Below are 10387 nucleotides of genomic sequence, written 5' to 3'. Positions count from 1 at the left end.
CAAGTTTAGATCCATCTGGAAACTGTATCTAAAGGATTTCAAGAATGTATCCTGACCAGACTTTAGTTTTTCCCCAACTAAAATTGTGAAAATGAAATGAAAATTGAGCACAGTGTAGACCGGGCATTGGGTTTATGAATCCACTCACATTGCATCAAAGTGTGTTATATCATTTCTTGTTTTTCAATTATTTATTTTTTCTAATCCAATCTAATTTGACCATGCAGTACAGAGGAGAAACAGGTACACCCACACTGAGATCCAAATAAATGAGCAATTCCCATGTCCAAATGACTGATATAAGAAAATAACATTTAAATCAGGAAACATTCTGGTTCTTTCAAAATAGATAATTTGGGAAAGTCGATATCAGGGATGCACCAACCACTATCGCATAAATTTCTAGAATTTCCTTTCATACATTAATATTTTTTCTACTTTATATTTCATCTTTCTATTTAATGATAAAGGTATGTGAATTAAGGATGGACAAAGTGATTTTTAACACCGCATCTATGGTACGGAACGCATCAATGCATGCAATTAAGTTCCTAATTGTTATGTGAGATTATAATTGTGATAGTTGTGTTTCAAATAGTAAACTTGAATTATTTTATTTTTGAATTACATTTGTAGTTTTATTTGTCTTGTTTTATAAATTTTATAAATAGGCTTCCTTTGATTGTTTTTGTCCATTTTTTCATTCTGTTATTTATTACCACTGCTTTTAATTTTTATATTGATTTATTGTATGCAGAGATGCCCTTCTAAGGTTTGAAGCCTTGTGTTTTTTTTCTTTTCGGTTGTACTGATGTACAGAAAATGTTCAATAGTGTGAATGAATATAATCTCAGTGAAAAGCAACTTTCAGGCTGCCAAAGCATGATAGCATGGTTTTCAAATGTAAATGAAACGGACTCAAAGAAAATCGTGTGTCGCACTTACGTTTAACAGGAAACATTGTACTCTGGTTATATTTACTGCTAATATTATTATTGTTACAATTTAGCTTATGGTTATTTTCCTTCCTCTGTTTCTGGTTCTTGTATGGTCTACATGCATATTTCAACAAACAAATATAATGGATTTTATCTTGCAACATTTTTTATTATCTATGGAAATATGTTTTGGCATTTGACTTCCTAAATGATACACACATTGTAAGCATGCCCTATGGGACAAATCACATTTTTTTACTCTTGAATAAAATATGCATGAACAAAAAATGTGTTGCATAGTTTCTCATTTATTGATGAAAAGTAATTATGCTAATTTTAAATGTCACACTGATTTACATCCAGATACAATCCCTCAAAAAAGAAATATAATAATAATATATAAAATGTAAATATGTCTTACTCATGTAACAACCAAGAATGTATACTACACTTAGTAGATTTCTGTATCAGAATCATCCCACCACAGTTTTTTACATCTAACTTAATCTATCTATCTAAAGAGCCTATCATGTCAATAACCGATTGTTACAGAGATGTACGTTACATTACATAAAAGGGCAAACATACATAGGCCTACCTGCTGTCTTCACATTATGCCACTGCAGTCAAAGGCAGTAATGTACTGCTTGATGAATAAATTAAAATTAAAAATTAAAATCATACACAAATAAAATTGTAGTGCCATTTTGTTTATCATCCTCCTTCATGGGCACTTGAATGCACCACAACCAAAAACCGGGTTTACGTCTTTAAGTGAAAGACCTTGAATGCTGCAGCAGCATCAGCTCTACACCTGCTGATGTTACTCAACTTTCTGGGTTTCCTAGGATGAGTACCGTTAGGTAATAGACAGAAAAAGCAAGGAGATAGAAACAAATCGTCTAACTTGCTAAACATTTTTAAATAAAAAGACATTCAAGTAAATAACATTTTAAATTAATATCAGGGCGGCTTTCCGAGTTTACGCCACAGGATATGACGTCTTGCCTCCACCTCTTGTCCATCACAGCTCAGGGTCCAGTTTAATTTACAAGGGTGGCCCGTTAAACACCGCTTTAAAAAACAGACAGCAAAAACAGTCCATCTTTCAGACTTTCATCTTTTTTTTTCAAAACAATGGCCCAGTTGCAGGCCTGCTTGCAGCCTGACAACAACCACCACCGTCTGCTAATCGGATAGTGCGAAGGATTTTTGAGTGACTGCAGGCTTGCACCTAGCTAACGTTACGCAGCTGCCTGAACCCAAAGCTGGTCGGCTATCTAACGTTAGCTGTTACGGCTCGCTTTGCCATATGGTATTGACGCACATTTCACAGGGACAAACCTCTACAGAAAGCGGATCAGCAACATAATTCCGATAACGTTGCCATGGACAAAGAAGAAGCAGACCGGCTGATAGAGAAGGCGAAGCTGTGTTTACGGTCAGGACGGAAAGATCGGGCGCTGCAGCTGCTATATGAAGCCCAGAATATTTACCCCAGCACCCGGGCCAGAGGTAAAATTAGCTGACGCACATTCTGCAATGGCAGTCAGACTAGCTAACGTTTGTCCACTAGCTAAGTTACAACAGTGTATTAACTGTAGAACATGTATTTACATGATTCAGGATGGGTGCACTGAAATGCTATTTTTAGAAGCAGAGACAACAATTTGCTATCTTGCTTTAATACAGTGTCCGTGTAGGCTGCAGGCTGACATTTTAGGGCTGTTAAAGGCTCCCTCCCCCCTTGCAGTTAAAATACTGTGAGGCAATGCTGGTGTTAAAATCTGACTGTGTCTCCAGTTGCTTTATCTTGCCTAATAGCTTTTGAAATAATGGCATCATAACCAGAATATTAAAGTTTGTCGTACTTCGAGCTCTTTGAACACAACGTGAATGAGGCAGTTAAATCCCACAGGGTCCATTTAACAGTTTTGCATTTGTAGTGCATGGACTGAAAACTTTTCATGTACATGAAATGGGAGATGTGTTTGACAGCTCCCTCCCACCTAAACACCTGTTTTGAAAGAATGGTGTTCATTCTTCCATCAAGAGTTTCAGACATATGTTCTATATCAAGTGTTAAAGCTGTCATGGTGTCCCAACGCCTCACTAATATAGTAAATGTTGGTTATCCATCTGTATGCTCAGGGCTAACCATATATATTTTTGTTGGCCGCTGGTAACCATAATGTCCATTGTGATCTTGACTGATACCAACACTTTTCATGTTAAATCCTTTTCCTCCATCTTTCTCCATTTCCACCTGAATTGTCAGTTGACCTCAGATACTGTGTTCTTGTCCGTAGTGCTGATAGATGCTATAGTAAGGAATGGAGGCTCCGCTGCTCCACAATCAAACCACGTTCCCCCGCCAACAGGCTGGAGAGACGAGGACATTAGAAACGATGAAACATGTCATGCGAGTGGTGATGAAAAGAAGAGCTACACTGAGGATCAACGGCAGGGTGTTCTCAGGTCACAGTGACTCTTTTACATTTGTTTTTCCCAATGCTACGCAGTGACAGACTGACATCAGCCATTGTTCCTATAACTTTGGCTGAAGTAGCAAGACTGAGACTCAGACTGAGCCGGTATTGCTTACCAGCCATTTCATAATCAGTTTGATCTTAACCGGGTTATCCTGAATTATGACATTTGTCTTGTATCTTTGCATGTAGATATAACATTGACTCTCTGCACATGTTTATTTAACTAACTGCATATATAGTTAATAACCTCATAAGAGTTTCAGAGAAAGTTCAGGCTTGTGTTTTGACGTCCAATATGCTTTTCTTTTTTTATTATTGCAGGATAAAGAATTGCAAGGACTTTTATGAAATTCTCAATGTTCCTAAAGATGCCAGCGATGAAGATTTGAAGAAGTCGTACAGGAAGTTGGCCCTCAAGTTTCACCCCGACAAGAACTTTGCTCCAGGAGCCACGGATGCTTTCAAAGGTATGAGTTTAAGCTGATGAGAAAAGAAAAACTGCCTTTTTTTGTTTGAGAATCGTAGCAATATCTTATTTTATCTTAAAATGTGTTCTAACCATGTGGCTGAGCACTACTCTCACTTAAAGACGAGCCTCTACTGATCCCCAAAAGAAAATTATTTTCAGTCAGAGGTTCAGTTCAAAACAATACCCTCGCGCTCGTAGTGTCATGTGTAAACAAACTTCAGCAGCGCAGAGGCTTGACATCACATTACAGATCATTTAGCAGACGCTCTTATCCAGAGCGACTTACTAACTACAGGGACAGTCTCGCTGGAGCAACTGGGCTCAATGGTGGCAGCCCTGGTATTGAACTCACAACCACCTGGTGTTGTATTTGGAAGCCGTACCACTAGACCACCTCACCACCCCTTGAGGCTGGATCATGCCGTTAATGTAGTTTTCCCTCTGATTTAGCCCATTCACCAATACAATCAGCTGTTACTGGGAGCAGTAATGGCTAAAATAATACTCCTTCTCTGAGTCATAACTCAAATCTGACCACACAGACACGTCACATATTTTTAGATATAGTGGGATGAACTCCATTGGGAATAACGTACACTGAAACAGAAAAAAGACGCTCCTTCATAACTCCAGAACTTCCCTAAGAATTAAATCTGTTCCTTCAGTTTCAAAGTAATCCAGTGATAGTTGTCAGTACATACATGGTACATTGCAATATGAATAGGAACTGCGAATAGCTCATTCAGCATACTTGTAATGATGCCAAAATGCAAATAGATACAGGCTAAATAAACGCTAATTAAATCTAATAATGGCGACATTATACTTCCTGTTTACGTCCCCCAAAACATGGGCTATGATTATCTACCAAACAGAATACCTGTACTGGATGTTAAGGCATACATCCCAGTGTCATTGATGCTTATATTTTGCTGTCACCTTAATGAATGCCAGGACCAAATGTTTCCCTCTTCTCCAAACAGCAATAGGCAACGCATATGCAGTGCTGAGCAATCCAGAGAAGAGGCAGCAGTATGATCAATACGGAGATCAATCTGCAGCTGCGAGCGCACCCCAACACCCCAGCCACAGTCGCCATGGATACTACCGAAGCTTCAACAGAGACTTTGAGGCCGACATTTCCCCCGAGGAACTCTTCAACATTTTCTTTGGAGGAAGATTTCCCACCGGTGAGTAGGGCCGAACGATATGAAGAAATATCTAATTGCGATTATTTTTGACCGATATTGCAATTGAGATATGATTCGCAATGTTATGATTATTATTATTATTATTTGTACATCTTTATTGTCGATAAAATTTCAATTTGTTGTTCAGCAATTCCGGAAAGCAGTCGTGTGTGTGAGTTTTTGGTTGGCCAAAGTGTTAGCAGTTTAGGAATGTGATCTACTGTCTTATTATGGAAGTGTAGATGCCAAATAAATGTGTGTCTGTGTGTGTGTGTGTGTGTGTGTGTGTGTGTGTGTGTGTGTGTGTCTCTCTCTCTCTCTCTACAGGAAATATCCACATGTACACCAACCAGGGAGCCTCCTACTCTCAGTTCTATCAGCCTCGCCGTCGACGTGCTTTTGAGAGGCGCGAGGAGGTGGTAGGAGGACAACCAGAGTCAGGTAAGTGACTCACAAAACATAAAGACAAATCCCTGTTAAACAACCACAGTATGATGTCCTACTAGATATATGGCATTATATAAATCATTAACATGCAGAAATTGCACTTTTGAGGGACTCATTTTTAACATGGCTGCAGCCCTTTCGGTAACAGTTTCCTATAATGATTGATTTCATATCATTCATTTACTTTCCTCATAACTGAAATGCCTTTTACTTCTTTTTTGCTTTGCTTCAAAGACACAGAAGTCCTGTGTTGGCATGAATCAGTGCAACCTCCATACAGTATTATTATGCTTTGTAATCTGTGCTGATTTTATCTTCCCACAGAACACCTTCACAGCGCTCCTGCAGCTTCTCCCTGTTCTGGTCTTAATCCTCATATCAGTGTTTACTCAGATGATGGCCACTAACCCGCCCTACAGTCTCTTCTATAAGCCGTGAGTCTGCCGTGCCATTAACCTTACTACAGTGACATTTTAGCAAATCCCCGGGTTCCACCATGGTTGACACCGTAGTTTCACAGAATACATTTTAATCCTGTGTTTGGGTTTCAGGGCCATAGGGCTGGTGGTGTCTAGGGAAACGCAGCACATGGGTGTACCATACTATGTGGATAAAAGTTTTGAGAAGGAATACCGTGGAGCGGCGCTGGATGAACTAGAGAAAACAATTGAGAACGACTATATCGAACACCTGCAGAACAGCTGCTGGAAAGAGAAACAGCAAAGTAAGCGAGCCGAGCATTTGGCTCAATCTGGGATCACTGACTTTGATAAAACCATAATCTTCATCGATATGAAGCCTTTTTATATTGTTTTCTTCAAATTAACATTGCATTCAGTTGGTCACTGTTAAAGGAAATAATGCAACAATTTGGGAAATATGCCTATTCGCTTAGAGAGCTACAGCCAGCATTTAACTTCCTGCAGTCTCCGCTGCTGGTCCTACCTAAGAAATAAATTGGCACATACATACGTGTGTGTGTGTGTGTGTGTGTGTGTGTGTGTGTGTGTGTGTGTGTGTGTGTGTGTGTGTGTGTGTGTGTGTATGTATATATATATATATATATACACATACACATCTTTAAAAGTTACAGCTGAAAATGACAACGGAATTTTGCCGATTTCACATATCACCACATTTAAAATCACCTGCATTTGTCTACCCGGAAGTGATTGTTGTTAGCGTGACGTCCCAGTGATTTTATCGTGTGATCTTTAGAGGTGCTGGCACACAGTGACCGCTGGACAGAGCCAGGCTAGCTGTTTCCACCTGCTTCAAGTCTTTATGCTAAGCTAACTGGCTGCTGGCTGTAGCTTCTCATGTACAAACACGAATGGTATTGAGCTTTTCATCTAACTCTGCCAGAAAGCTAATAAGTGTATTTCCCAAAATGTTGCACTATTCCTTTTAATCGAGGGGGGAAAAAAAGCTATTCCAAACAGTGGTGCTACATCTTCCTTTTGTCATTCCGTTCTACTTTTCAGAATCCGACTTGGCAAACCTCGGACAGCTGTACCGAGACGAACGGTTAAAACAAAAGGCGGAGTCAATGAGGCTGGACAACTGTGAGAAACTGCATCGATTGGTCGGCCGTCAGAGAGCCAAATGAGGACTGTTTGAGAGGAGAACATGTTTCTTTACAGACTTTACAATAATGCATTTTATTGAAGTGTGTTAATTTAATCTGGCCACTTTGTAAAGAAATTTCTTTTAGGTACAGCGCGGTCATTGGGAGATTATGCCACTGGAAACAATGTGCCTTCTCTCCTCTTTGATGGTAGGAAATACGAGTTGCATGTGAGCTGCCAACCCCGGCTGTGGCGGTAGCAGCATCAAGTGCGAACTCACTGTGGCCGTGTGTATGTTGTCTCGGAGCCTTTAAACTTTCTTATAGAAATGGCATGACACACATATGGGGGGGTCTCATGAAGGCAGTAGTATGTCCACGCGTACATATTTAATTTGTTTAGGTTTTGTAGTTGACCTGTATTTATGTTCTTGACTGGTTTTGTGTCCTCGCTGAAGTTTTAGGTGTATTTATTTGATAGGTAATAGAGTGAATGTTACTCGAGCATCTTGGCTAATCTTTTTTTCTGTACGAAGTACAGTGACTTAAATAATACTGTAGTCTTTGAACAAATCCGAGAGCTTCTGTACTGTGAAATAAGAGAGGACTTTTTATTTATTATTAACAGACAAATCAAACATTAGAAAGGACTGCAACATCTATACTGTGGTTAAACCGGCAATTTGACCTGTCGCTCTATAGCAATAGGAGGCACAGTAGAGTAAAGTTGTACAAATTACCACCACATACGTCTGATTGTGTTATCTTAAAAGGTTGTACTGTCTCCTACAGTAGAGCTTCCCGCTCCCCATAACACTGCTTGCACAGGAGTTTAATGCATTGCTCATGAAGCTTCTGCCATTCAGGAAGTTTCAGTATTTTAGCTGCAGGCATGTCTTTGAGGTTTAAGGCTGAGAAATGACTGTTCTGTGTTGCAAAAAAGATGCCGTGTTTGGAAGAAATCATTTAGATTTTTCACAAGCAGGAAGTCCATTTCAAGTCCTGCACACTGTTCTAGTAGACCAGATGGATATGGGAAGCTCAATTGTGAGCTTATCTTTAAGGTCGTCTGGGCTTAAAAAGGCATGCAATACCTTCTTTTCCTAAAACGTGCACAAGCTTAAAATACTTTTGTTCTCATAAAAATGCTAATCGGCCCATATTTTATAAATATTTTATAAATTCTGCACCTTTTAATTTATACTGATGTTTTATAAAGATGAAGAATCATTTTGTTTTTAAAATCTCATCTTAACACCGAATTATTTAAATTGTGTTTAGAAATGCTATTAAATATCTGTGGACATTGAACAGCTAAGAATCAGAATTGTGACTTTTACTTGTCAGATCTTGTCATGAGTAGGACGCTAACCGTTTGGAGTTAACTTTAATTGTTTATCATACCAACCATAGATGATTCAAACTCTATACAGACATTGATGCTTGTTTCTGTGCACCAAGACTACCAAACTGCCTTAGCTGTTCTCACATGTGTGAAATATTCAGGTTCATCTCAAGCACTTTTAAGTTAATATTTAATCCTGTGTTCCCTAGTGTTACTGTTGCATGCACCCTAGTGTTTTGTTAGTTGCGTATTTATTTTTCAGCGAACACACTACTGGCACACTAAATGATAATTGATTAGAATATTCAGGTCCACACAGTAACTCACAGACGTGTAAAACCTTTACCGTAATACGCAAAGATCAGGTTTTGGTATCAGTCGGTTTGGTAGTACACTTGAACAACACTGCAGAAATCCGTTTTCAGCCAATTATACCTGAAAATTAAAGAAGTAACCAGAATATGTTTGGCCTGTCTGATTTGTTCATGTATGAGTTGATAGTTGTTTGACACTCTGCAGCTGATAAAGATGTGTTACTTGTTTAATCGTCATTAGCTGCAGCATATTATCTTGCTTAAGGTATAAGAATTAAAGCATTTTAATTTGTATTTCATGGTGATCAGGCAGTAAAACACACCTTTAGTCCTGCACGCTCAACAGAAATGAGCAGGGACTAAGGGATAGTTACAGCAACAATGTGGCATACTGTACATGAGTTGTTCTCTGGTTCAATACTAGCTATGAATGTTTTATTGATCAGGCCAATTTACATAACACTGAACATGACTATGGACTGTGGATCTGGAGAAGGCGTATGACCGGGTCCCTCGGGTGATACCGTAGGAGGTGCTGCGGGAGTATGGGGTGAGGGGGTCACTTTTGAGGGCCATCCAATCCCTGTACGCCCAAAGCGAGAGTTGTGTCCGGATACTCGGCAGTAAGTCGGACTCGTTTCCCGTGAATGTTGGCCTCCGACAGGGCTGCGCTTTATCACCAATCCTGTTCGTGATTTTCATGGATAGGATATCGAGGCGTAGTCGTGGAGGAGAGGGGTTGCAGTTCGGTGACCTGAGGATCTCATCGCTGCTCTTTGCAGATGATGTGGTCCTTATGGCATCATCGGTCTGTGACCTTCAACAGTCACTGGATCGGTTCGCAGCCGAGTGTGCAGCGGTTGGGATGAGGATCAGCACCTCCAAATCTGAGGCCATGGCTCTCAGCAGGAAACCGGTGGATTGCCTACTCCGGGTAGGGAATGAGCCATTACCCCAAGTGAAGGAGTTCAAGTACCTCGGGGTCTTGTTCGCGAGTGAGGGGACGATGGAGCGAGAGATTGGCCGGAGAATCGGAGCAGCGGGGGGCGGTATTACAGTCACTTTACCGCACCGTTGTGACGAAAAGAGAGCTGAGCCAGAAGGCAAAGCTCTCAATATACCGGTCGATCTTCGTTCCTACCCTCACCTATGGTCATGAAGGCTGGGTCATGACCGAAAGAACGAGATCACGGGTACAAGCGGCCTGAAATGTGTTTTCTCAGACGGGTGGCTGGCGTCTCCCTTAGAGATTAGGGTGAGAAGCTCAGCCATCCGTGAGAGACTCGGAGTAGAGCCGCTGCTCCTTTACGTTGAAAGGAGCCAGTTGAGGTGGTTCGGGCATCTAGTAAGGATGCCACCTGGGCGCCTCCCTAGGGAGGTGTTCCAGGCACGTCCAGCTGGGAGGAGACCCCGGGGAAGACCCAGGACTCGGTGGAGAGATTATATCTCCTCACTGGCCTGGGAACGCCTCAGGATCCCCCAGTCGGAGCTGGAGGATGTGGCCCGGAGAAGGGAAGATTGGGGTTCCTTACTGGAGCTGCTGCCCCCTGCGACCCGATCCCGGATAAGCGGTAGACGATGGATGGATGGATGGATGGATGGATGGATGAATGAACATGACTAAA

At 40.9% G+C, this 10387-nt stretch overlaps 1 protein-coding gene across 1 annotated transcript; it reads left to right on the top strand.

The window, feature by feature from the left end:
* Positions 1-1770: 1770 nt before the first annotated feature.
* Positions 1771-8910, top strand: dnajc18 (DnaJ (Hsp40) homolog, subfamily C, member 18). The gene is given in 9 exon segments (XM_029447571.1): positions 1771-2453; positions 3248-3416; positions 3752-3897; positions 4883-5089; positions 5417-5511; positions 5513-5530; positions 5861-5970; positions 6088-6260; positions 7021-8910. Coding segments are annotated over 9 exon segments (1170 nt in total). The 5' UTR covers positions 1771-2326; the 3' UTR covers positions 7146-8910.
* The last annotated feature ends 1477 nt before the right edge of the window (positions 8911-10387 follow it).

The sequence above is a fragment of the Cottoperca gobio genome, chromosome 14, assembly GCF_900634415.1.
Source record: "Cottoperca gobio chromosome 14, fCotGob3.1, whole genome shotgun sequence".
Taxonomy (NCBI): domain Eukaryota; kingdom Metazoa; phylum Chordata; class Actinopteri; order Perciformes; family Bovichtidae; genus Cottoperca; species Cottoperca gobio.
The sequence above is the reverse complement of the archived record's forward strand: the minus strand, read 5'-3'. Positions and strand labels throughout refer to the sequence as shown.